Raw genomic sequence first — 25,414 nt, forward strand, 5'->3', positions numbered from 1 at the left:
TGGGAAGGAGCCATTGGCACCTGGCTTAGAGCCTTGATTTCTTCTTCCTAAGGACGAAGATGCAAAATCACTAGTGCAGCTGGGGCTGAGGGTGCTTGCCCACACTGGAGTGTGTGTGTGTGTGTTGGGCTTGAACTCACAGCCTGGACACTATTTTTTTCCCTTAAGGTTAGCACTCTCCCACTTGAACTCCACTTCTGGATTTTTAAATTTTTATTGTTTTGGTGGTTAATTGGAGATAAGAGCTTCGTGGACTTTCCTGCCTGGGCTGGCTTGAACTGCAGTCTTCAGATCTCAGCCTCCTAAGTAACTAGGATTATAGCTGTGAGCCACTGGCACCTGGCTTCAATTATTATTTTTTTTAGAAATGGCGACACTACGCAACGCAGGTGGGTTTGAACTTGGGATTCTCCTGCCTCTGCCTCTCTGGTGCTGGAATTACAGGCATGTACCACATGCTTATAACTAAGAAATTAAACGAGTCTTTGTGCTGTGTAACTTGTGTGTGTGGTGTTCTAAGTTTTTGCCCCATAACAAGCCACTTTGACACAGCAAGCCTCGGGCTCCTCATCAGTAAAAATGGGGCTAACCTAGTCTTCGGCTGACCTAGTATTGTTTGCTCTGTCTGGAGCCCCAACCGCTGTATCATATTTTCTTTTTTTGGCCCCTTATAGTGTCTGGGCACTGTCCCTTAGCTTTTTTTGTTCAAGGCTGGCACCTTGAGTCACTGTTCCACATCTGGCTTTTTTGCCTGTTAATTGGAGATAAGAGTCTCATGCTTTAAATGAGCATCATTATTCCACAATACTGTGAAATTCGGGAAATTATGTAATCACTTAATCACAATAAAAAAAAAAGAACCTCGGGGAAGGTAGGGAGGGAAGGGATGGTAGGGGGAAAACAATGGAGGTGGTAACAATGCTCAATAGGAAGTGTACTCATTACCTTACTCATGTAACTGTAACCCTCTGTATGGTATTTTTACAATTAAAAAAAAAAAAAAGAGTATCATGAACTTTCCTGCCCAGGTTAGCTTCGAACAGTGATCCTCAGATCTCAAGTCTCCTGAGTAGCAAGGATTAAGGCATGAGCCACCAGCGCCTAGCAGGGCCTCTTACTGAAAAGGTCTGAACTCCAGAGCAGCCAGGTAAACCAAAAGTTCCAGGCATTGGGCAAGGCCTGACAGTATTCCTGTGAGCCATTGTTGGGGATGGGGGGTGGGGAAGGGCTGTGGAACTGGAGGAATCAGGAGCTAGCACTAAACAGGGGGAGGGAGGGAAGGGCTTGTCACAGTCCCAGAAGCCTGTTCCCCAGAGACCAGCTTCCCATCCAGTTCCTGGGGTTCTCAGAGCACCCTCAGCAGACCTTCCAGCTCCTTCCTCTAGGACCGAGCCCCCACATCCTGTGTTTGATTCCCAGAAACGCCATCCTTTATCCTGCTCACTCCCACTTACCAAGCTCCAGTCAGTGGACACCATTTATTGAGCACCTGTGGGGTGCTCAGCACAGTACAAGGTAAAGGGGTAGGGAGGGCATACAACAGAATAAAGGGGGACTTCCTACCAGCAAGAAGTGGGTGGGGTTGTCATGGAAGTGGAGAGAGTAGCCTTAGTGGCCTAGTGAGAAGTCTGACCAAGCTTTATCTGCAGCGTCTGAAAGCGAGTGTCTATGATCCCAACTCCCGCTTGTCACGTCTGCCATGTGGGTTTGTGTCTCTTTGTGCTCAGCTCCCAAAGGGCACGTCTCTGAAACTGGTTGGGGTCCTCGTCCATCCAGAGAAAGAATTCTTTCCGGAGAACCTTTCCCAAGGCACCTGAGGCCCAGTAGCCTCGGCTCCAGTGTTAGCTGATGGCCCTAGGAGTGCAAGGTCAACAATCACCTACGCTTCCAGACTCTAGAACTCGCCTCACCCACTGCAGGGAGAGAAGGGAAAGTCCACCTTCGGCAGCTCCTTGGGCCGTGTGCGCCCCCTCGAGGATGATAGCAACATTTCTCCTTTGCCGAGATTTGCAGTGTGATCTAGCCTTGCGAGGTCTTGGGGGTGGGGGTGGGATCTCCTTTCTGCACCTTGGCGAGGGGCCCGCAAACCATCCACTCCTCCTTTTAAAGCTCTTGAGTGCAGACAGAGTGGTCTCTGTGCCTCTCTACTCTGCAATCGTATCCACTTGGTGGGTACTTTCTTTCCCTGTCCAGTTCCCTAGGGAGGTTGGAAGGCCAGATAGGAAAAGACTGGAATGTTGGTTCTTTCTCCTCCAAGGCCTGACCTCTGGCAGCTGGGCTGATTAAGCTCTGGACTTCAAGAGAAGTGGAAGGTGAGGGCTGGCAGGTGGAGCTGTTAACAACCAACTTTCCCTCCCTTTTCTCTTGTCTGAGCTCTGCTGTACCTCCAAATCAACCTTTTGGGTCCTAGAAGACTTCAGGGAGATGGGCAGGCAGCCATGGCACCCCACTTTGTAGATGAGGATGCTGGGGTGGGGAGAAGCTGATCCTCTGGGACCTGTGCTGCCATTTTGCCACCTTCCTGAATGAGAGGAGGCAGCCTTCCGGGGTCCCAGCAGTCCCGCCTGCGCCCATGGGAAGAGCAGAGCAAACTGGGACACACCACCCCTAACACCAGAGGTTGCCTGTCAGTTCCACTGGTGTCGTCACGCACACGCACTCCTTCAGGCTAGAGAAGACCAAGAGGTGTGGGGCGCCTCTCAGCCCACCTCGGTGAACCCCATCCCTCATTGCCCTCCAGCTCAGGTGGGTTCATGGAGGTCAGAACCAGTCAGAGGGGGGAGTGGTGGCAGATGCAGCAGAGGGGGCTGGGGTGTGGGTGGCCTGAAGCCCCTCCCCCTACAGGCTCAGAGGCTCCTGCCGCACATGGCCCTTCTGGCTACTCCTCTGAAGCTTGACTGCCCTCAGCCTCGGGCTCCTCTGGCTGAACATGGCCTCCCCTGCTCTGATTCTCATCCCCCACCGCAGGTGTCTGAGGCACTGTGCCACTGTCCCCAGGGGTGGCTTTGATCCCCATGTCCCCATCTCCCTGGCCCCCTTTCCCTTCCTCCAGGCTCGCTGCTTCTAATTGCCTGCTGCCCGCCTCCTCTGTGGCAGCTCTCTGGCTGTCAGGCCGCTCCGCCCGGCGGTAGACGAGGTAGCCAGTTGAGGGAAGTCTGTGCGCCGGGTCTCCGGGGGGCAGGCGGTGGTAGCCCTCCTCCTTGTACAGGAAGAGGCTGAAAGCATCAGGCTGGGTCACTCGGAACTTAGTGGCACAAAGCTGGTTCAGGGTGGCAACCGAGGCCCCTGGGGGTACAGCCATGGTCTTGGAGGTGCAACCAGTGCTGGGGTCCTGGTAAGCTACTCGGAGGAGGTGCTGTGCAGGAGAAACAAAACGGAGCACTAAGCCCTGCGTGGGTGCAGCGGGCTCACGGCAGAGGACAGGCAGAGCTGTGCTGGGACAGGCAGGCTGTTACAGATCCATGGAACCAACAAGCAGGACTTCTATGAGCTCAAGTAGGGAGTGGGCAGGACATGCACAGTTGGTCTAGTAGCTGAAGCTTCTACTGAAGCTTCAAGGCTAGTGAGTGAGGGCCCCAGGGGCAGGAAGGATGCCCAGGTAATGTTTACTGTGTGCTGTAGGCACTCATTCAGCATCAAGTCACCTAATCCTCATAGTAGCCCCATGGGTCCATTTTACAGATGAGAAAACTGAGGTGCAAAAGTGCCACTTCCCCCAGGCTCCCAGGATCAAGAAGTGGTAGAGCTCTGGGGTCTAGATTCATAATCAAGCCTAGAAAGAGCGAAGGACCTGGGCTCCATAGTCTGGAGTCATAATCAAGCCTGGAAAGGGTGAAGGACAGAGGTGGTGGCAGGTGCTGAGGACATGCGGCCCACAGTCCAGATAGAAGAGTAGCTGGGAAGCCCGAAGCCAGGGGAGGCAGAGCTCTGGCTGGGGCCTGAGGCAAGGGTTTGGGGCCTGAGCCTGCTACTTGTGGCCCTTTCCTTCCCTGTTAGTTTTGAGGTTTCATCTGTAAAATGGGGATAAAATGGTGCTACTTCCAAGTTTCTGTGACGTTCCAGTGAAGTGTGCCTGAGGCTCAGCACCTGTAAACTACCCCTGCCCAGCAAGAGTAGCTCAATGTTTCCATTGCAGGGTGACCAGGACTAGAGTGCTGGCCAGACACTGGTGGCTCATGCCTATGATCCTAGCTATTCAGGAGGCTAAGATCTGAGGATTGTGGTTCAAAGCCAGCCTGGACAGACAAATAAATCTAAGAGAGGGGCTGGGAAGGTGGCTCAGTGGTAGAGCGCTTGCCTTGCATGCTTGAGGCCCTGGGTTTGATTCCTCAGCACCACATAAGCAAAAAGAAAAAAGCCGGAAGTGGCACTGTGGGTCAAGTGGTAGAGTGCTAGCCTTGAGCTGAAGAGCTAAGGGATAGCGCCCAAGCCCAGAGTTCAGGCCCCACGACTGGACCCCCCCCAAAAAAATCTAAGAGACACATATCAATTAACCACCCAAAATAGCCCAGGGTAGTGCTTAGGCCTTGCAGTAAAAGTTCACTACACACACACACACACACACACAGGCCTTGCAGTAAAAGTTCACCACACACACACACACACACACACACACACACACACACACACACACACACACACACACACACACACACACACACACACACACACACACACACACACACACACACACACACACACACACTTAAAAATCTTGCCAGGCAATGGTGGCTCATACTTGTAATCCAAGCTACTCAGGAGGCTGAGATCTGAGTATCAAAGCTGGAAGCCAGGCCCAGTAGAAAAGTCTGTAATAGGGCTGGGAAGGTGGCTCAGTGGTAGAGTGCTTGCCTTGCATGCCTGAGGCCCTGGGTTTGAGTCATCAGCACCACATAAGCAAAAAGAAAAAAGCCGGAAGTGGCGCTGTGGCTCAAGTGGTAGAGCGCTAGCCTTGAGCTGAAGAGCTGAGGGACAACACCCAGGCCCAGAGTTCAGGCCCACGACCGGACCCCCCCCAAAAAAGAAGAAAAGTCTGTGATACTCTTATCTCCAATTAACCAGCAAAAAAGCCAGAAGCAGAGCTGTGGCTCAAGTAGAAGAGTGTCAACCTCGAGCACAAAAGCTCAAGGACAGTTCTAGGCCCTAAGTTCAAGCCCCAGTACTCACAAAAAAAAACTAAACTAAACTAAACTAAAAACCCAAAACAACCAGTGATACAGAAGATGGTGGAGAATGCCTGTTACCTGGAGGTTGTGGGTGGCCGGCAGGCGGCGCTGCTCCCAGAGGCTCAGGGAACGCTGTAGTTCTTGCGCTGGACTTGGAGGAAGGCCTGGAGCCTGGGCCAGGCTACTCAGCAGGGCCAGGCTAGCAGACAGACTGGTCAGGTAGTAGCCACCTAGGACGCAAGGAAACAGAATGCAGTTTAGGCGGGGAGGTGAGGAGGCCTGCTCCTCGCTTTCCTACTTACTCAGAGCCTTTAACAGCTAAGGTCCCCCCAAGCACCCCCAGACAAGGAGGTGCATGAGTTCCCTCACCCTCTCCCGTGAGTAGGGTAGGCTCCAGCAACTCAGACATGTACTCAGCTTCTAGCAGGAGGTCAGGAAGGTCACACTGGACCAAGACAAGGCTCAGCAGTGGCAGGAACTCATCAGCCCCTGCGTCCTCACCTGTGGAGAACAGCAGAGGACACTTTAGGTTGGCCGCCGGGGCGGGGGGGGGGAGGTGGGTGGGGGTGGGGATAGAAGGTTGTCCATGGTCAGAGTTCAATGCTTGTTCTAGGCAGTGATCGCTCCCTGCCTCCCACCCAGTCACAAGAAGTTCTTCAGGCAGACCCTCGATGCTCTGAGTTCTGAGGCTGAGCCTCAGTTACACCATCTGAGATAGGAGGGGTTGTGATCCCATTGGGGCCTGAGAGCTTCTCTCTAGAAGAGCCTGCCTCTAATTCAAAGAGCTTTTTAGGGGTTGGGTTATTGCATCCTGGGGGTGGGGTACTCTGCAGCCCTCACAGCAGCTGGGGAAGGGTAGGGGCAGGCCCCCTCCCCACACTCAGGCCAGGCCAGCCATACCTGCATGGGTCTTCAGGGCCGTGTAGAGTAATTTACAGGCCTGCAAGAGCCGCTTGACCTGGGCGCTGGGGGAGTAGGCGTGAAGCAGCTGCAGTAGTTTCTGGCGCACCTGCTCCGTCTCCAATGAGGAGGGCAGGCTCAGCTGGGTCCCCAAGGCTCCAGGGCCTTGAGCCCGGGCCAGGCGGAGCCCCTCGGCCAGGCGGCCAAAGGAGCCATCTGTGGAAAGCCGGCGCCGCAGGCGGGCAGCCAAGATGGGCCGGAGAGGCTTGAGTACCGAGCGGTGTAGCGACTTCTCCAGGACATGTTCTGTCAGAGGAGGAGCAGGCGGGGTCAGGAGAAAGGGGCAGAAAAGCCGGATGCCCTGGGCAAAGGCAGGAGTGGGAGGAGAGAGGCAGGCCAATGGAATTCACCAGAAAGCAGAATTAGCATCAGAAAGGCAGGGGCACCATAGTGAGAAGGAGCTAGGCACACCGGCAGGCAGGCGGGGGCTGAATCCCTGAGGCCTGGGCTGGGGCCTTACCCAGCCTCTCTGGAGGTAGCAGCTTCTCGGGACCCAGTTCTGCGCTCAGCATGGCCCTGGCCCGGCTCAGTGCCTGGCGGACGCTCTGCAGCTCCTGGGGCTCGGGGCCTGCCCGCACCTGGGTCAGCAGGTCCTGCACCAGCTGGCCCACAGCTGTGTGTCTGTCTTGTGTCATCGTTGCTGCCGCCCGGCCCACCTGCCTCTCGGGTGCCAGCAGGGAGCAGAAGGCAGAGCTCATGGAGCGCAGCAGAGGCCGCCTCCGCCTCTGCTGGCCCAGGTGCGGGGAGGTGACGGGGCTGCGCTGGGATTCCGAAGGCCCTTCCTCCTCAGAGCTGCTGGGGGAGCCGCAGTCCACCTCCTGGAGGGAGGGCAGCGGGGGGAGCCTAGGGCCTGTGCCCACGGGCACACGGTACCCCAGGGAGCTCTCCCTCCGCAGTAGCTGGCGAGGAGGCAGCCACTCGGTGTGGCTGGGCACTGCCCCTGGTGGCACGGGGACCGGAGGAGGTGGCACAGCTGGTGGAGACAGAGGGCTGGAGGTCTCTGTAGACACGCGCACTTTCAAGCTCCTCTTGAATTTCTCCCGCTTGGTGGGGCCCAGGTCCCCAGGGAAGAGGGGGTTGAAAAAACACAGCGCAGCGCCTGTGCCCTGGTCCAGCTCCTGAGGGGAGCGGGCCTGCAGCCGGGGCAGCGCGGGGGCTGCCGATGAGCCCTGCTGGGTCTTGGTGTTGAGGGAGGAGTTCCAGAACTCTAGGAACCAGAAAACCAATCGAGCATCAGAGGAGCAGGCTCAGAAGGCTGAGGGGCCTAGGTGCACTTCCTTCCTGTCCCTCTTGACCTCAGTCTGTCCATCTGTGCAATGGGTGACAGGGGAACCCTTACCAATGCCTAGATGGGAGATGGCTTCCAGTTCCTTGTGGGTAGACGCATGGTGGATAGCGCTGGGGAGACGGAGTGGAAGGAGAAGTATGTCCCTGAGGCCCAAGAAGGGAGCAAACAGTCAGGAATGATAGGTGCTGGGGGCAGGGGAGGATGGGCCATTTTGGGGAGCAGGGCCTGTGGTCAGCAGATTCCTGGGGTGGACTCACCGGGTGTGGCAGTAGGCACAGATGAGCTGGATGAGGTCTGGGAATGTGAGCTCTGAGCCTTCCAAGCAGACACCTGAGAGGCAGGAGCAGCCAGGCTGGTCTCTGGGGACCTCCCCACCCCATCCCCCATTCATTCGGAGCCCCTTCCCCACCGGGCTGGCCCCTTTCACCATTGGGGCTCTCCTGGATGTAGTGGCTGGAGACGAAGGAGGGGCCGCTGGCCTCTGGCAGCCGCACACACAGAGCCTGGCACTGGTGGGTGTTAGATTTCCGCACCAGGAAAGTCTGCAAGTGAACAAGATCCCAGTGTCCGGCCCCTTCTCCCTCCCCTCCTCGGCTGGGCTGGCAGTTTTCTAAAGTTGGGGGGGGGCGCGTCACTCACCCCGGGGGGCTCAGTCCTCAGCACGTGCAGAGCGGCTGCGGCATTGGCCCGCAGCTGCAGCCACACAGGCCGGGTAAGCAGCAGCCGTTCCCGCAGACTCACAGTTCGCCCGGGCTGCTGGGGCCCACCAGGCTGCCTGACACAGGCGTGAGGGGTGTCATACAGGGGGTCCTGGGCTGGCCTGTGGGCACGCATGCAGACCTGAGCAAGGGTCTGGGGAGGACTATAACTCACCCCTTCCCCATGTAATAGCCCCCCCCTTGCCTCCCACCCTGGGCTAGCCCTCCCACCCCACCTGGCTGCCCCCTCCAACTTCACTAACTTTTCTCTCTGCAGGTGCTCAAGAGCAAAGTTTGGGCTGGGGAGCTCCGGAGGGTGCGCTGCTGGCTCTCCATGGTCTGCCATGGCTGTGAGCTTCTCTGGCTTTCTCTCGGGACTCAGGAAGAGAATCCAGCCCCCAGGCACAGGCGCACATTCCCGGCGGTGAGTAACACTTCCTGAGGGCGGTGCGCCCTGTCACACCCCGCCAGTTAACTCTTGTGTGTCCACTCTGACCAGTGTGGGCTTCCTCTCAGGTCCAGACTCGGCCTCAGGGGGTGGGAGTTGGGGGGAGGGTAGGGATCCTCTCCATGTGAGTGCTACTTTGGGGGCCCCAACTGCAAGGTGTCACCTTCCTATCACCACTCCCTGCAGCCCTGCCAGCCTCTTCACCCCATGCAGCTGGGTAAGGGAGGGGTTAAACTGGCCCAACTTAAATCCCAACTCGCCCAAGCCCAGCCCTTGGGTTGCCTAAAGAAGCCTGTGGTCAGTTGCTCATCGGTTCCCGACTTGGGGGCTAACCTTGTGAGAGAGCACCCCCTGCTGGCCACAGATGACTCACTCTGGAGCCTACCTTGGCTTTTGGGACTTTAGGTTGCCATGGAGAAAGGATACTGTGTCTCCATGGAAACCAGCCTCTATGCTTAACTGAGGTTCTGGGGGTGGTTCTGACACTCCGCGCCAACCAGGGGTAGTGTGGCTGTGAGGCCTTCAGCACATGGTGCTGCTGTCGGCTGCCTCCCACACACAGGCCCTGCCAGCCTGCCTTGCCAATCTGCCAAGCGACTGGGGCAGGTGCAGGCAAGTCCCAGTCAGTCTCCGAGCATGTGCTCAGGCCCCTTCCCTGCCTGGGGCCACGTGCTTTTAATGCTCCACCCGATTCTCATATGGCTTCTGGCTCTGGTCCTGGCCCCCTACTTGTACAGCCTGTTTCCCAACTTAGTGCCCCAAACTTTAGGGACTCCCGACAAATCTGCCTGTCTCAAAGCAGATTGGAAGCCCCAATTCCCTTACAAGGTAAATCAGATGCAAATGGACCACACTGGAGTCCCAGGAAAGGTTTTAATTCCAGTCCTCAAAATTCAGGAGGCAGACACCAGGGAAGTGTCCAGAGAAAACCTAGGGACAGGGCTGCCACCTTGGGGCAGGACAGACAAGCCCTCAATATATCATTTCTGGCTGGGCGTTCCCCACCAGTGGGACACAACTTCGAGGCCCAGAGGCTGGGGTAACAGGATCCAAGGTGGAAGGAGGGTTGAAGCTGGGGGAAGATGGGGGGCAAAGAGGCTCCTCTTCAGGAGGGGGAGGTGGGCTGGTCAGGGATGGAGAAAGTCTTGCTTGGCTAGGTCGGCCAGAACTGATGAGTGCAGAGGAGGGGCCCAGGCCAGGAATGGCTGGCGGGGGGGATCCAGTAGCCACACTGGAGAGCCTGCTGGGAAGCCCCGCCTCTCTGCAGGAAAACGCGAATCCTGGTGTGGTGCCAGCCACTCCAAGAGCAGGGTCATGGTCCTGAGGACATGTGGGAAAGGGAGAAATGACTGAGAGGAAGCTGACCCACAGGGGAGGGAGCCACTTCCCTTGGGGGTCTGAGGGGAGTGCTCTCCTAGAGCGCTCGGGCATGGATGCGTCCTCTGCTCCCGCTCCCTGCGGTGCACCCTGGGTGCCCCCTCCCACTTTTCCACCGCTGCCCCTCCCCAAGCTCCAGATATCCACGAAGCCCTCAAGACTCAGATGGGGCCATTGTCCCTCTGAGCTCCTCTCCTGGAGGCCAGGCTGGGGAACAGGATGGCAAGAGGACGCGCCCATGGTCCTTACCATCCGCTTTTCTCTTCTGAGGGGACACTGCTGCCCTGGCCTGGAGGGGGAGAAGAAAAGGCCCCTGAGAGCTCACCTTTGGCTTGCTGAGCTTCTCCCCAGCCCATGAGGGGAAGCAGAAGAGCCTTTCTGGGCAAAGCTCTCAAAAGTGTCTCTTGTCAGAAGCCCAATACTCTTCCCTCCATTTCATCTGCCCTGGAACAATTTCTTGCCTCCTAGTCCAGCAGGAGGCCCATCAGCTGCCCGGTGGCCAGGGCTCCAGGGCTGAGGGAGAAGGTACTGAGGGAAGGAAGATAATGCCCCAGGTCTTCAGACACCAGAGCTGGTGCCCAGGTCAGGGAGCTGTAGTGCTGCCACCCTGAGGATGACAACCGGGTGGCAGGGACTCACCTTCTTGATAGCAGTCCAGTCCTCCAGAATGTCGATCTCCTGCAGCATGTATACAATGTAAGGGCCTGTGATGGGGGTCAAGGAAGCAGGATGGCCACTAGAGAGGCAGGAGATGGGAATGGGCTTGGGCTGGCAGACCACAGAAGGGTGCCACCCACCCCATGCTTAGGAGCGGTGGTACGCGGTCAGTGTGGAGAAGGTGAAGAGCCTGAATTCCAATGCCAGCTCCACCACCTACTGTGGAGGCCCTGGTGCTCAGGGGCTCTACGGGCTTTCTCCCCAAGTCCTCAGAGTACCAAGCCCTCCTACCCGCAGGGCCCCTGCACCCCTCCCCCCACCTAAAGGCAGACCCTGTCCTCTTCCATCCCCAAACCACACCTGACTTCCACACTGCCTTGTAGATCCCTCCCTCCTGCCTCATGGCCAGCCCTGGCTGCCCATCTACACAGCTGTGCACTGCACCGGAGGGCTGAAGGCCTCAGGCGGAGGGCTTCTGCGTAAAGTGAGTGGAAAAGAGTCCCCCTGGGATGGGGTACCCCAGGCAGGACATGGAGTGCACAGGGAGCCTCAGGATTCGGGGAGGCCACCGGACAGGAGCTCCAGCAGAAGTGAGTGAGGCTCAGGATGTCCAGGGCAAGCCAGAAGAGCCTTGCGGGCTGACTCTCACTCAGAAAGTTGCAGGGAGTCTGTGAGCTAAGCTTCCTATTCTCTTAGAGAGACGCCTAGAATCCAGGGAGGACGCAGAACCCAAGTAACACCTGACAGCCAGACTGATCTGGACATGGTGACGTGACACTATGAATGAGTCTAGTTTACCTCTGTCCCCTGCATCTCTCCCACCTCCCCTCTGCTCAGCCTTAGACACTTTGGAAGGATACCAGAAACCAGGGGTGCCTTCTTCCTCTTGTTGGGCGGTAGTGAGTCCCAGGTCTTTGAGCTGCCTCTGGCGTGCAGTTTGTCATCCCACCACTCTGTGCCCCAGACCCAGAGTCAGATCAGGGCGCTGTCCCCACATGCGGCCCCCAGCCCTGCAGCCTCTGCCTCAATGGCCAGCATGGCCTCCCCTCCCACACCACCACCACCACTCAGAGCCGTGACCCAACCCTGGGGCTACAACTACAACTACAACTGGAAGCCCCTCAGGGCTCTTTATGCCTGGGAAAAGCTAATACCCTTCTTTCCTAGATGAACCTCAGTTTCCCCATTATTTAGAATACAATAGGTGGAAGACAATCTCTGTCTCTACACAACCCCAAATGAACAGAGGTGCTATGAGGGGCAGAGGGCTGTGGCTCATATGTGTCAGATAGATGCCCTCTATTCCAGAAAGGAGGAGAATGGGGGCCCACTCTGTGTGCGATACCAGGCTAGGCCCTTTCCTGAGGTTTCGTTCTGTCCTCACAGAAGTAAGTCTAAGCCAGGTTGGTAGCTTATGCCTGTAATCCTAGCTATTCAGGAGGCTGAGATCTGAGGATGAAGGTTTGTAGCCAGCCCAGGCAGGAAAGCCTGTGAAACTCATTCCCAATAAGCACCAAAAGGCTAGAAGTGATGCTGTGGCTCAAGTGGTAAGAGCACTAGCCTTCAGCAAATAAACTAAAGACAATGCCTTGGTCCTGAGTTCAGGCCCCAGTACAGGTACATACAAAAAAGTAGGCCCTGCTTCCCTGTGGTCAGCAGGGGGGTCTGAGGTCCAGGGAGGGCTGGGGGCTGGTCCTCACCAGAGCTGATGTCCAGGCTCTGGCGGTCCTCCTCCAGCCTCTGGATCCGCTCCTGCAGCTCCCCCTGCAGGGTGTCATACAGCAGCAGCTTCTCGCTCTGGAAGAGGTGCAGTGCTCAGCCAGGCGGCCCCAGGCCCTTGGCCTCCACCTCACCTACCCTCCCAGGCCCAGAGGGAACTCACCTCCAGGTGCTGTTTGGCTCCCTGTAACTCACACTCATACTTATTCCTGATCACATCTAGACAGAAACCCTTGTAGATGCCTGCAGAGTGAGAGACAGACCCCCGGTCGGCCAGGGGCCCTGATGCCCAAAAAGTGGGGCAGGCTGAGGCAGGGCAGGGACAAGAATCAAAGGGGACCTGGACAGAAGCTGTCAGTTCTGCTGGGGGAACAGGACAGCCACAAACCTGCCACCTGAATACGGATCTTGAGGCTCCGCTGCAGCCCCCCAAGAGGCTCTGTGTATTCCGGGGCTCTTTCAGCCCCCACTTCCTCCAGCCGCAAGCGCAGCTGGCTCAGCCGTTCCCTGAACAACCTGGGAGGCAAGAGGGCAGCCGTGGGCCACTGGCTCTCCACATGCTCACCTGTGCTCAGAGGCAAATATGAGCCAACTAACTGCCTGCTCCCCACAAGCCCCACTTGGCAGTCATCACTCCAGTTGTTAGCACCCAGCCTGCTGCCTCCTCACCCCAGGTGCACAAAGACCAGCCCCAGTGGGGCCCCGCGCTCACTTCTCCTTCAGCTCTGAGAACTGCTTCTCCAGGTCTAGCATCTCGCTGACACACTCACTGCGGCGCCGTTCGTAGTCCTCGTCATCCATCTCTGGGACGAGAGGCCAGTTAGGGCTGGCTCGGGGGTGGGGGTGGGGAGTGGCTGCTTGTGTGTGTGTGTGTGTGCGCGCGCGCATGTGTGTGAAAGGGCTCACCTGAGCTCTCTTCCTCGGACTCAGTCTGGCTGCCACTCCGCTCCTCCTCACTCTCATCCTCCTCGCCGTTCATCTCAGCAGCTGAATCACCCTCTGCTTCCATCTCTTCAGGGTCTTTGCCTTGAGGCTGGACGGGCATGGGGCTCTAGGAAAGGGAGTGCAGCCACTGGTCAGCACTGCCCAGTAGAGGGCAGGAGGGAAGTCGAGCAAGACACGGATAGGGCCCCAGGGGGCAAGGGGTCTATTGCTGGCTGTGCCACGATGAGCACAGATGGGGGGACGGGGAGCAGCAGCATCTGCCCCTCTCATAGGAGCTTGGAGCCATGAAAATGCTCACACGAGTGGATGCTGCTGGTGATTCCAATTCTGGAAACACTGGCCAAGGATACAATCTACAAATGGAAAAGGGAAGGCTCCCTGATGCCCACACACTGGGCCCAAACTTCTGATTGGGTCTTTCAATGCCCTGCACAGACAGACTTGAACTTCCTCCCTACATGCAACAGCCAGGTCTCACACTCCCGCCTCCCTCCCCTGTCCATGTTCTGCCCATTCTTCAAAGTTCATGTGTTGGAGACTTAATTCCCAGTGCAACAGTACTGGAAGGGGACCTTTGAAATGTGATTGGGGTGCCTTCCTGAGTGTATCCAGAGTATCTGGGTTTACAGGTTAAATTGTTCTGTGCCAGTCCTGGGGCTTGAACTCAGGGCCTGGGCACTGTGCATTTTTTTTTGTTGTTGTTGTTCAGGGCTAGCACTCTACCACTGGAGCCACAGCTCAATTTCTGGCTTTTTTGATGGTTAACTGAAGATGAGTCTCATGGACTTTGCCAGGGCTGGCTTTGAACTGTGATTCCCAGTTACTAGCCTCCTGAGTAGCTAAGATTACAAATGTGGGCCACTGGCACCTGGCTTAAATCTCTGCTCTTTTTTCTTGGTTGTGAGGCTTGAACTCTGGATCTAGATACTGCCTAAGCTCCTTTTGTTTAAGGCATGCACTCTACCACTTTGACCACAGCACCACTTCCAGTTTTCTGGTGATTAATTGGAGATAAGAGTCTCATGAGGACTTTTCTGCCCCGGCTGGCTTTGATTTGAGATCCTCAGATCTCAGCTCCTGAGTAGCTAGGATTACAGATGTGAGCCACCAGTGCCCAGCTAAATCTCTGTTCTTAATAATTCAGTCTTGTGTATTGTATTTTTCTCCTCCTCCTCTTCTTCCTTCTCTCCCTTCCTTCTTCTTTTTTGTAGAAGTGCTGGGGATTGAACTTAGGACATGAACATGTTAAGTACTAGCTCTACCACTAAGCTACATCCCCAGTACTTAGGTCCTATTATAGTAGCACAGATAGGACCAAGATAGCATGCTACGTCCCATGAACTTTAGATGTGTTTGGGTATTTTCTAAGAAAAAGGAGAGAGAGGGCTGGGAAGGTGGCTCAGTGGTAGAGTGCTTGCCTTGAATGCATGAGGCACAGGGTTTGATTCCTCAGCACCACATAAGCAGAAAAAGCCAGAAGTGGTGCTGTAGCTCAAGTGGTAGTGCCCTAGCCTTGAGCTGAAGAGCTGAGGGACAGCGCCCAGGCCCAGAATTCAGGCCCCACGACCACCAATAACAACAACAACAACAACAAAAGGAGCAGGGGGTAGCATATGCTTGTAATCTCAGCTCTCCAGAGGCTGATGCAGGACAGTTTTAGGGTAGCCTAGGCTAGATGATGAATGAGACCATAAATAAATAAAAGCAGAGGAGCTGGGAGTCCTTATCAGTGGTAGAGCACTTGCCTAGTATACACAGGGACTTGGGTTCCATCCCCAATACCTCAGCTAGAGTTAAGGTTTGAGGATCATAGTTTGGAAGCTAGGTCAGGCAGGAAAGTTGGTGAGACTTTTTATCTCCAATTAACCACCAAGAAGCCAGAAGTGGAGCTGTGGCTTAGGTGGCAGAATACTGACCTTGAGCAGACAGAACTAAGGGACAGAGCCCAGGCCTTGAGTTCAATCTCTACACAAGGAACTCTTTGTAAGGAGGAAAACCCTTTTACTGGGAGGAAGCACTGGAGACAGTGCCAAGTGATACCAGGAGAGCACCTGAGATAAAGACTGAACTGTCTGCAATCTCTGCCAATTGGAGACTTCTGTTTCACTGTGCTGTTCTTCCAACTTCTCTGGCTACTGCCCTGTAAGGCTTTCAAATACTGTGGACACTGCCTTTACCAGGAAGCATTCTTGATTGATACCACCTATTGTCCATTCTTTTCTGTTTTGTTTTTTTCGTTCCTGGGACTTGAACTCTGGGCCTGAGCGCTGTCCCTCAGCACTTCAGCTCAAGGCTATCACTTTACCAGTTGAGCCACAGCGCCACTTCTGGTTTTCTGGTGGTTGATTGGAGATAAAGTCTCACAGACTTTCCTGATGGGGATGACTTTGAACGGTGATCCTCAGCTCTCAGCCCCCTGAGTAGCTAGGATTACAGGCGTGAGCCACTGGCACCCAGCCTATTGCCCATTCTTGTATGGAGTCTTCACCAGTGAGTTTAGGAGCCTCATGGTTGCAGGGGCGGCACAAACGTTTTATTTGCACAGCACAGCACTGGCTTACTTGATAAGTTTGCACCCACAAATTCTTTTAAGTAACTGTTTCAATGCAGGGACTGCCCTTTACTTCGTGAAGGCAGGTACTATTACAGATACCTGTAATGGTACCGACAGTACAGTACCTGGCCTGCAGGAGAGTTCCCTCCTATTCCTCAAACATTTCACCGGTGTTCAGATCCTCATTTCCCCCCCTTTCTCAAGCCGCACTTCCCAGCACTGGTTCGGGTCTGTATCTTGTAAGATTAAGTCTCACCGCTTCCAAAAGCACCACTCTCCTACGGGGGGGGATTGCGTTCAAGTTCCCTCTCCTCCTTAACCCAGCTACGAACAGGGGAGCACCACTGCTGAGAGTAAAGCGCACCCCAAAGCGCTGTGCACCTGCAGCTCACGTCCTCAAGGACAGCCCGCCAGGGGAAGGCTGACAGCTCCCCAGAAGCCCACGGCCCAACTCAAGCTTCTCCACAGCGCTGGGGGGGGGGCTCGCGCCCCGCTCCATCCTCCCAGGCGCCGGCGCATGACAGACGGCCGCGGGCTGCCCCCGGCCCGGCCCCGCGCGCGTCACGTCGGTTAAGTCGCCTCTTTGGCTCCGGGGGTGGGGGTGGGGGCATCGTACCCCAAGCGACCGACGGATGACAGAGGCCAAACCGGGAGCGGAGATACGCACCGCAGGACCTGGGGCTTCCGGTCTCAAGGTCCGAGACTCCTAGGAAAGTGCCCGAGCCTGAGGGTACCGGCGGCGACGCCCGGCTCCCGGAAGCGCCGCGCAGGTCCCTCTTCTCCGGGAGGCCGGACCTGTCGGCGCTTCCGTGTGCGTCATCAGGAGGCGCCCGTCGTGAGGGACTCGCAATTGGACAGTTAGGGCCGAGGCCTGCCGGGATACCGCGGGACGGTCACCATAGCAACACCGGACAATCACCGAGGCCTCCGGGGCCTCGTCAGGCGGGGGCCGAGCTCCCGTGGTTTCGGGTTACCGCCTGCGTGGCCCGCCATCTCCTCTCGGGGTGTCACCGGAGAACCTTGCTGCCCGCCCCCCAACTCAGGAGAGTAACGGAGCCAGCTGTGGGTGTGAACACTCGTTTATTTACACATTGTCATCCGAAGCCCAGAATACCCAACCCAGCCTGTGGGAGGGCACCGATCTCAGACTGTCATCCTCTGAGCCCGCAGACACTCGCCCTCTGCGCTCCAGCAAGCTTAGCTAAGAACTAAATTCAGTGCTTTGTTAAGTACTCAGACTTGTCATTCCTGTGCCATTTATATCTATCCACCCAAGGTTGTTAATAATAATAATACTGTAATATTAATAATACTTCACATTTGTACGAAGCTTACAGAATGTTTTCACACACAGCATCTCCTCTGAACCTCCCAACAGTTCTGTGAGGTAGGTATGCTCACCTCCCTTTGTACAGACAGGGTAACTGAGGCTCAGAGAGGTAACAGAATTTGCTCAAGGCCACACAGCTAGTTAGTGGTACAGCCAGGACTTGGTCCCAGCACCCCATGTTCAAGTCCAGTGTTCCAACACCACAGCTACCTCTGTAACGTGGAGTGACATTTCTTGCCCCAGTCAGGCCTGAAGGGTGACCTGAAGAGCCAGAGGCTGAGATTTCTCAGACTAGGGGAGGGAAAGACTCAGCAGCGGCGGGGAGAGTTGGGGTACTTGGCCTTCAAATCCTGTTTGAACTGGCGGTACAGGATCTTATTGTGCTGGTTTTCAGCCTCCTTTTGGGGATGGAACTTCAAAGCTTCCTTGAAGCCCTTATGAACCAGGAAACCTTCGTTCAGCACCTCAAAATCAAACCCTGCCACATGCAGCTCACAGGCCTGTAGAGGGAGAGATAAGTCAGAAAAGTTGGATGCCACCTCCAGGCCCAGCTGGGCATCTCTGAAGCCACCCTGCAGATTCCTCTGGGAACCTCCCACCCGACCACTTTTCAAAACTCAGATCTTTCCTGTTTCTAGGCAGTTTTCTATCCAAGACCACTCCATTGTAGAACCCACCACCCCCCTTACCATCCCCTCCCACCTGCTCTCCCTTTTAGGTACCTGGCTGATTCGGTTGAATCCATACTGCCGAAAGCGTTCATCAAAGGTGGGCACCTTGCCTCCAGCTACATAGAATGGCTCCCAGGGGTCCTGCCACGGCACTACATAGGCAGGCCTCAGCAAACTCTCTTCTGGCAGGTTGACCCAGCGGGAGTAGTTGGTGGGCGCCTGGCAGGGTGTGCATAACCCATAATAGAAGGGCCGAACCTCGCCCACTTGGTAGAGCTGCAGCAGCTCTGTCTTACTCATGGGCATGCGGCGGGCTCGGCGGATCTCGAAAGCAGGCACCACCAGGGCCGTGCCCCCCCACTGGTTGCTCTGATCCAACATTTCCCGAAGGCCTCTCCACAGCCCCTCGCTGGGCACCATGTCCACGTCAATTACCAGAGCATAGTTGGCCCCCTCACGAGCCAGATTCCTCAGCAGGTTATTGGGATAGGAGACGTTGGTTCCCAGTGCGTAATTGATCCCCGGCTGAGCCACCCTGGCAAGCTTATCAAAGACCTCCTGGCAGGACCGCAGGAGGGCGAACTCCCCAGGCTCCCGGGGGTCGGGCACAGCGGCCTCGTAACGCGAGGGGCACACGAGGTGCATGGCGACCCTGGCGCGCATGTCGGGGCAGTGGCTGCTCAGCGCGTAGGCCAGCACCGTGGCCAGCTGCGCCTCCTCCTTGGTGGCCGCGAACACTGACACGGACAGAGGGCCTTCCCAGCGCTCCAGCAGGCCGGACAGGTGCAGCAAGTTGTCCACACTGGCGTGCGTGGCCAGGATCACGTCGTTGGGGTCCATGGTGGTCTTCAGTAGGCCCCTGTAGACCCGATAATCGCCGCTGGTATCCAGGACGCCTCCGGAAGCCAGCGCGGTACGAAGCTGCGCCTTCACCTGGTCCACGGATCGCGGGGACGGGGGGAAGAACTCGAAGTATTGGTCCTGCTCCTCCTGCCCGTGCAGACCGGACAGCAGCGACAGGTAGAGCAGCTGCAGCATCGCCACCAGCATGAGCGCCGCCAGCAGCAGCTGGTAGAAGGCGCATCGGATGGCGTAGGACATCTGCATGGCTCTCCGGGCTCGGGACGCGCCGCGAGGACCACCGGGCCGGAGACTGCCAGCGGCCGCAAGCCCGGATTTACCGCAGCCAGCCGAGCGCAGCCGAGCCGAGTCGAGCCGAGCCGAGCCTGGCGCGCGGCGCCGCCCACCGCCCCGCGAGCGCGGGCCTCGCCGCGCGGCACGGCGCCCCCCGCAGGCCGGGAGGAGCTCCGGCGCCCGCGGCCGCCGCGCGGGGTCGGCGGGCGCACCGCCTGCCCGCGGTCCCGCCGCGGCCGCCGGAGGACCCCGGGGCGCAGCCCCCTCTCCCCGCAGCGCCCTCCAGGTCGGGGTGCAGCCCCCGGCATCAAGCGCGCCCTGAAACCCGGGCACGCTCGTCCCGACGCGAGGAGAAGCCGCGGCAGAGTTCGGCTGCAGCTCAGTGTGGGATGTCGCGGTTCCCGGCCGGAGCGCGCCGAACGGAAATGGAAAAGTCTTTTTTCCCCCCTCTCCCTTTTCCACTGAGTCTTCCTTCACGGAGTTCCATGAGGTCGGTGTCGGAAAACGGGTGATGGAGGCCCGGGGGTGCGCAGGAGATGAGTGATAAGGAATGTAGAAAGGAGCGCCGCGTGTGGGACGAGGTGGCCGAGTGGTTAAGGCGATGGACTGCTAATCCATTGTGCTTTGCACGCGTGGGTTCGAATCCCATCCTCGTCGGTTGGGTCTGTTTTACAGAGGGGCGGCCTCTTAATTTTCTATATCTGTCCTGGCCGGAGCAGCAAGGTGTAGGGAAACGGAAATTTGGGTGCCGCTGGAGTGCTGTCCAAGTTGATGGTATCTTTCCTGTACTCACTGTACCTTCCCTGCCGGGTTCAAACTCCGAGTCGCAGGACGTCGAGCCCCGTGGTGAGGTACATAGGTGTATTTTTCTTACTCTCCGCACAGGGGTGAGTGGCATCTAAAAATGTTACTTGCAGCCATTCAGAGAAGCCTCCACTGGAGATGTGGTAACCCAGTACCCCTCATCCTGCAGGGTAGACCCGGTGTTTGATCATTTACACTATTTCTTCCTTGGTCTTTCCCTCCCTAACCCTTCTCCCAAAGTGGAGAGTACACACCACCACCCCAACACTCACACACACACACGCAGAAGGCGTCAGTTCCCCACCAGCCACTACACACGGAAAGCACTTGTTTGTGGATTGCTTTGGCACACATTCTTTATTAATTTTATGCAATAAATACCTTTTTGGGGGTGCCAAGTCAGGGGGGTACCTCTAGAGCAGAGTGCTGTTATTCTGGGGAAGGAGGTAGATCTGGGAGGACCCCCAAGTTTGCACTCCCGCTTCTCGAGGAGTAGGGTGCCAAGGTGAGTGAGCTGAAGCTCAGCGTATGTGTAGTCATTGTGTGGGTGTGCATTTATTTATTTAGCGTGTGTGCATTTGTTTCTTTTTGACATGATTTTAACTAGATTGATTAGTTGGGACTTGAACTCAGGCCCTAGATGTTGTTCTTTTATTTTCCACTCAAGGCTGGTGCTCTACCACTTGAGTCTCAGCTTCCCCTTTTTTTGATGGTTAATTGGACATAAGTCTTTCTCCAGCTGGCTTTATAGGATTCTTAGATCTCAACGGAGTAGCTAAAATTAGAGGTGTTGTAAACCACAGCACCAGCTTACTATTTGTTTTCTAAGTCTTATATCTTTTGTTCAGTATTTCTTCCAGAGCTTTTTTTTTTCTTTTTCTTTGTTTTTGAACCAGTTATGGGGCTTGAACTCAGAGCCTGGGCACTGTCCCTGAGTTTCTTTGATCAAGGCTAGCGTTTTACCACTTGAGCCACAGCCCCACTTCGGGCTGTTTTGGTAATTAATGGGAGAGAGGAAACTTTCCTGCCTCTGCTGGCTAGGAACCATGATTCTCAGCCTCCTGAGTAGCTAGTATTATAGGCATGAGCCCTCAGCACTCAGCTTCCAGCTTTTATGTGTGTGTTTAACTAGGAGCTTTTTTTTTGTTTTTGTTTTTCTGTTGGTCGTGGGGCTTGAACTCTGGGCTTGGGCGCTGTCCCTCAGCTCTTCAGCTCAAGGTGAGCACTCTACCACTTGAGCCACTGCACCACTTCCAGTTTTCTGAGTGGTTTATTGGAGATAAGAGTCTCACAGACTTTCCTGCCTGGGCTGGCTTTGAACCTTGATCCTCAGATCTTAAGCCTCTTGAGTAGCTAGAATTTCAGGCATGACCCTTGGGTGCCCGACTGACAAATAACTTCTTAAACTGACAACAATCCCTTTAATTATTTATCTTGTTTTGTTTTAGTCTGAGTCTTGCACTCAAGGCTTAGACACTGTCCCTAAGCTCTTTTGCTCAAGGTTAGCATTCTATCGCTTTTAGCTACAGTGTCACTTTTAGGCTATTGAGTGGTTAATTGGAGAATAGGGTCTAACTGGGACTTTTTTGCCTGGGCTGTCTTTGAACTGCTATCCTCAGATCTCAGCCTCCTGAGTAGCTAGGATTTGCAGGTATGATCTACTGGCACCTGGCTTTATCTTTAATATCACACACACACACACACACACACATACACACACACGCATACACACACACACAAACAAAAACCATGCTTCTACACAGTTCTGACCTTGTCTCTTTTGTCCCTTGTCCTTTTTTTACAGAGTGTACTTTCTTCTTCTTCTTTTTTTCTTTTCTTTTTTGTCTTGGGGCTTGAACTCAGGGCCTGGGCAGTCTCTGAGCTTTTTCACTCAAGGGTGCTCTACCACTTTGAGTCACAGTGTCACTTCCAGTTTTCTGGTAGATAATTGGAGATAAGAGTGTCTCAGGCTTGTTGGGCACCAGTGGCTCACGCGTGTAATCCTAGCGACTCAGGAAGCTGAGATCTGAGGATCGCGGTTCAAAGCTAGCCCAGGCAGGAAAGTCTGTGAGACTCTTATCTCCAATAAACCACCAGAAAACCGGAAGTGTAATGTAGTTCAAGTGGTAGAGCGCTCGCCTTGAGCTGAAGAGCTGAGGGACAGAGCTCAGGCCCAGAGTTCAAGCCCCACGACCAACAAAAAAAAAAAGAGTGTCACAGACTGTCCTGCCCAGGCTGGCTTTAAACTGCTATCCTCACATCTAGCCTCCTGAGTAGCTAGGATTACAGATGTGAGCCACTGGTACCCTGCAGGATTACAACTTTTTATGGAGTGTGATCATCAATATATTTATAATTTTTATGTAGGTCTTTTAAATAATATAGGGGAAAAAGAAAAGAAAAAATTAAATAATATAGGAAGGGCAAATTACAGACTAAAAACATAACTAATATATATATATATGTATATATATATATATATATATATATATATATATATATATATATATATATAATGTTTTATTTTGTCAGTGGCGGGGATTGAACTCTGGGCCTGGGTACTGTCCCTCAGCTCTTCAGTTCAAGGCAAATCCTCTACCTCTTGAGTCATAGCACTACTTCTGGTTTTTTGGTGGTTTATTGGAGATAAGAGTCTCAGGGACTTTCCTGCCCGGGCTGGCTTTGAAATGGGATCCTCAGATTTCAGCCTCCTGTGTAGCTAGGATGACAGGCGTGAGCTACCGGCGCCTGGCTGCATTCCTATATTTTTGTTAGCCTCTGTAGTCACTTGCTTGGACTCAGGACTTCACTTTGCTTCTCCACTCAGGTCTCACGTTCTACCACTCTACAACACCAGGTTTTTGTTGGTTAATTAGAGATAAGAGTCTCACAGACTCTTCTGCCTAGGCTGGCTTCAAACCTCAATCCTTAGCTCTAGCCTCCTGAGTACCAGGACTATAGGCATGTGCCACTGGCATCCCAGTTTTTTTTAGACAGTCATGCTATGTAGCCCAGGCTGTCCTTGAACCTGTGACTCACCTGTCTCACCCTCCTCCGTGCTGTGATTACAGGTGAGAGCCACTACAAGGCATTGCTTTCCCCTTGATCACTGTCTTTGTTTTGTTTGGATAGTGCTGGGGATTGAACTCAAACCCTTGTTCATGCTAGGCAACTTGTCGCTCTACCACTGAGCCACATTCCTGCCTCTTTATTTTTTCAAATGGGTTTGTGTTACTTTCTGGTATCTTTTATTTTTATTTTTTATTTTTATTTTTTGGCCAGTTGTGGGGCTTGAATTCAGGCCTGGGCACTGTCCCTGAGCTTCTTTTGCTCAAGGCTAGCACTCTACCACTTGAGCCATAATGCCTCTTCTAGCTTTTTCTGTGTATGTGGTACTGAGGAATCGAACCCAGGGCTTCACGTTTGCTAGGCAAGCATTCTACCACTAAGCCACACCCCCAGTCCTCTTTTAATTTTTTGCCTGGTTATTCCTTTAAGCATTTCTTTCTTTTCTTCCTCCCCCCCCTTTTTTTTTGGTGCCAGTCCTGGGGCTTGAAGTCAGTGCTGGGGTACTATCTCTGAGCTTCTTTTTGCTCAAGTACAACTACTATTTCTGGCTTTTTTGGAGTAGCTTATTGGAGATAAGAGTCTCACAGGGGGATAGAAATATGGCTTAGTGGTAGACAGCTTGCCTAGTGTGCATAAAGCCACATAAACAGAAAAAGCCAGAAATGGCACTGTGGCTCAAGAGGTAAAGTGCTATCCTTGAGCAAAAGAAGCTCAGGGACAGTGCCCAGAGCCTTAGTTCAATCCCATGATTGGCAAAAACTAAAAATAAGATAAAATAAATAAAAAGAGTTTTATGGAATTTCCTGCCCAGACTGGCTTTGCACTATGATCCTTAGATCTCAGCCTCCTGAGTAGCTAGTATGACAGGCATACGCCACCAGCCCTTGTAGCATTTCTTTCTTTCTTTCTTTTTTTCTTTTTTTTTTTTTTTTTTTTTTTTTGGGTCTGGTTGTGGGCCTGAACTCAGCCTGGGCGCTGTCCCTCAGCTCTTCAGCTCAAGGCTAGCACTCTACCACTTGAGCCACAGCACCACTTCCAGCTTTTTTTCTGCTTATGTAGTGCTAAGGAATCGAACCCAGGGCCTCATGCATGCAAGGCACTGAGCCACCTTCCCAGCCCGCTTGTAGCATTTCTTGTAGAGCAGGACCACTAGTAACAAACTTCCTCAGACACTGTAGATCTGGCTGTCTAGTGTCTTCATTTCTTCTTCAGTTTTTAGAAATACTGTTTTTGTTGGTGGTGGTGGTGGTTGAACTCAGGGCCTGGGCATTGAGCCTTTTTGTATCCAAGGCTAGCACACTACCACTTGAGCCATATCACCACTTCTGGTTTTTGAGTGGTTAATTGGAGATAAGAGAAAAGAGAGAAAAAGAAATCATTCAAAAATTTTTTTTTTCTGTAAAATGAGTCATGTTAGGAGCTCTGTGAGGAGACAATGTCATTTGTTGAGCAATGAGTTGCCAGACTTACTCCCTTCCTTCCTTCCCTTTTTTCCCCTTCCCTCCCTCTCATCTTCCCTCCTTTCCCTTCTTTTCTTCCTTCCCTTCCCTCCCTCCCTCCCTCCTTCCTTTCCTCCCTCCCTCCCTCCCTTCCTTCCTTCCATCCATCTGGGGACTTGAACTCAGAGTCTGGGCACTGTCCCTGCGGCTTTATTTCCTCAAGACTAGTGCTCTACCACTTCAGCCACAGTTCCACTTGTGGCTTTTGTGGTGTTTAATTGGAGATAAAGAGTCTTACTGTTTCTAGTCCGGGCTGGCTTCCAGCTTTGAGCCTCAAATCTGACTCCTGAGTCACCAGGATTATAGGTGTGAGCCACTGGTACTCAGCTCTTTCTTTCTTATGCAGGTATTGGAGTTTGAACTCAGGGCCTGGGCGCTGTCCCTTAGATCTTTTGCTCAAGGCTGGCATTCAAGCACTTGAACCACACCTCCACTACTGGCTTTTTGGTGTTTAGTTGAAGACTCTCACAAACTCTTATCAGACATTTCCACCTAGGCTGGCTTTGAACCATGATCCTCAGATCTCAGCCTCCTAAGTAGTGAAGATTACAGGTGTGAGCCACTGGCGGCCAGCCTTGTTTTTTTTTGTGCCAGTACTGGGGCTTGAACTAAGGGCCTTTTGCACTTTACTCCATCAAGGATCTCATGGCAACTTCAGTGACTACAAAGCAGCGCTCAGTCCCACCATTCCAGTGACAGTTACTTATAAAATGGCAGTGACCTCAAATCATGCCTTCTGCTTCAGGTTGCCTTCATTTTCCTGAGAGAGATGAGCTGATTGGTTCCTCTCACCAGGGAAGCTGGATCGGACCATCTTATTGGCCGCTTGCCAGCCAATGGTTGACTTTGCTGGCTCAGAAGCCAGTCTTGGCTGTAGCCAGATAAGAGATGCCATTCCCATGCAAAACAGGGATGAGAGAGAATGGCAGAGAGGCTTGCTGGGAATCGCTCAGGCTGTGGTGATCGGCGGAAGACGCAGGAGATCCCAAATATCAGCTGCTTCTCATCAGAATTGGAACCAGACTCCACATTTGGCAAGTCCCAGTACTCACTGCTCATCCTCGAGGCTAGGTGTTAACCCGCCACATTGGGCCAG

The 25,414-nt window shown here is 54.3% G+C and overlaps 3 protein-coding genes and 1 non-coding gene across 6 annotated transcripts; 1 reads left to right on the forward strand and 3 right to left on the reverse strand.

The window, feature by feature from the left end:
• Nucleotides 1-1,464: 1,464 nt before the first annotated feature.
• Nucleotides 1,465-8,505, reverse strand: LOC138818617 (ras and Rab interactor 1-like). Of its 2 annotated transcripts, none has more exons than XM_070009594.1 (10): nt 8,375-8,505; nt 8,053-8,233; nt 7,841-7,955; nt 7,671-7,743; nt 7,465-7,556; nt 6,586-7,332; nt 6,066-6,371; nt 5,535-5,666; nt 5,244-5,395; nt 1,465-1,854 (listed from the first exon to the last, which is right to left on the reverse strand). In XM_070009594.1, the coding sequence occupies exons 1-10, from the start codon at nt 8,455-8,457 to the stop codon at nt 1,609-1,611; spliced, it is 2,127 nt and encodes a 708-aa protein (XP_069865695.1). In that variant the 5' UTR covers nt 8,458-8,505; the 3' UTR covers nt 1,465-1,608. The 2 variants fall into 2 exon arrangements, with proteins under 2 accessions (XP_069865695.1, XP_069865694.1); XM_070009593.1 differs by having other exon boundaries at nt 1,764-3,355.
• Nucleotides 8,506-9,418: 913 nt separating this feature from the next.
• On the reverse strand, nt 9,419-16,623 carry LOC138818778 (breast cancer metastasis-suppressor 1-like). 2 transcript variants are annotated; one of them, XM_070009881.1, is made up of 10 exons: nt 16,428-16,623; nt 13,219-13,363; nt 13,025-13,115; nt 12,701-12,828; nt 12,476-12,555; nt 12,294-12,390; nt 11,454-11,546; nt 10,576-10,640; nt 10,186-10,225; nt 9,419-9,879 (listed from the first exon to the last, which is right to left on the reverse strand). In XM_070009881.1, exons 2-10 carry the CDS (start codon nt 13,355-13,357, stop codon nt 9,872-9,874), a joined length of 741 nt encoding a protein of 246 aa, XP_069865982.1. In that variant the 5' UTR covers nt 13,358-13,363; nt 16,428-16,623; the 3' UTR covers nt 9,419-9,871. The 2 variants fall into 2 exon arrangements, with proteins under 2 accessions (XP_069865982.1, XP_069865981.1); XM_070009880.1 differs by having other exon boundaries at nt 16,479-16,622.
• A 249-nt stretch (nt 16,624-16,872) lies between these two features.
• LOC138818777 (beta-1,4-glucuronyltransferase 1) lies at nt 16,873-19,060 on the reverse strand. Its single transcript, XM_070009879.1, has 2 exons — nt 17,864-19,060; nt 16,873-17,641 (listed from the first exon to the last, which is right to left on the reverse strand). Exons 1-2 carry the CDS (start codon nt 18,917-18,919, stop codon nt 17,450-17,452), a joined length of 1,248 nt encoding a protein of 415 aa, XP_069865980.1. The 5' UTR covers nt 18,920-19,060; the 3' UTR covers nt 16,873-17,449.
• Nucleotides 19,061-19,521: 461 nt separating this feature from the next.
• On the forward strand, nt 19,522-19,603 carry Trnas-gcu (transfer RNA serine (anticodon GCU)). The gene has a single exon. It is a non-coding gene; the product is annotated as a tRNA-Ser (tRNA).
• The last annotated feature ends 5,811 nt before the right edge of the window (nt 19,604-25,414 follow it).

Source organism: Dipodomys merriami, unplaced genomic scaffold (genome assembly GCF_024711535.1).
Source record: "Dipodomys merriami isolate MVZ:Mamm:240054 unplaced genomic scaffold, mDipMer1.0.p SCAF_78, whole genome shotgun sequence".
In the NCBI taxonomy this organism is placed as follows: domain Eukaryota; kingdom Metazoa; phylum Chordata; class Mammalia; order Rodentia; family Heteromyidae; genus Dipodomys; species Dipodomys merriami.

Coding starts and splice junctions, on each gene's coding strand:
- LOC138818778 (XM_070009881.1), bottom strand. CDS start 13,357: ATGCCCGTCCAGCCTCAAGGCAAAGACCCTGAAGAGATGGAAGCAGAG. Junction 13,116..13,218: donor GTCCGAGGAAGAGAGCTCAG/GTGAGCCCTTTC, acceptor CTCTCGTCCCAG/AGATGGATGACGAGGACTAC. Junction 12,829..13,024: donor TTCTCAGAGCTGAAGGAGAA/GTGAGCGCGGGG, acceptor CTTGCCTCCCAG/GTTGTTCAGGGAACGGCTGA.
- LOC138818617 (XM_070009593.1), bottom strand. CDS start 8,457: ATGGCAGACCATGGAGAGCCAGCAGCGCACCCTCCGGAGCTCCCCAGC. Junction 7,956..8,052: donor TGAGGACTGAGCCCCCCGGG/GTGAGTGACGCG, acceptor GTTCACTTGCAG/ACTTTCCTGGTGCGGAAATC. Junction 7,557..7,670: donor TGTGCCTACTGCCACACCCG/GTGAGTCCACCC, acceptor CTTGGGCCTCAG/GGACATACTTCTCCTTCCAC.
- LOC138818777 (XM_070009879.1), bottom strand. CDS start 18,919: ATGCAGATGTCCTACGCCATCCGATGCGCCTTCTACCAGCTGCTGCTG. Junction 17,642..17,863: donor GATTCAACCGAATCAGCCAG/GTACCTAAAAGG, acceptor CTCCCTCTACAG/GCCTGTGAGCTGCATGTGGC.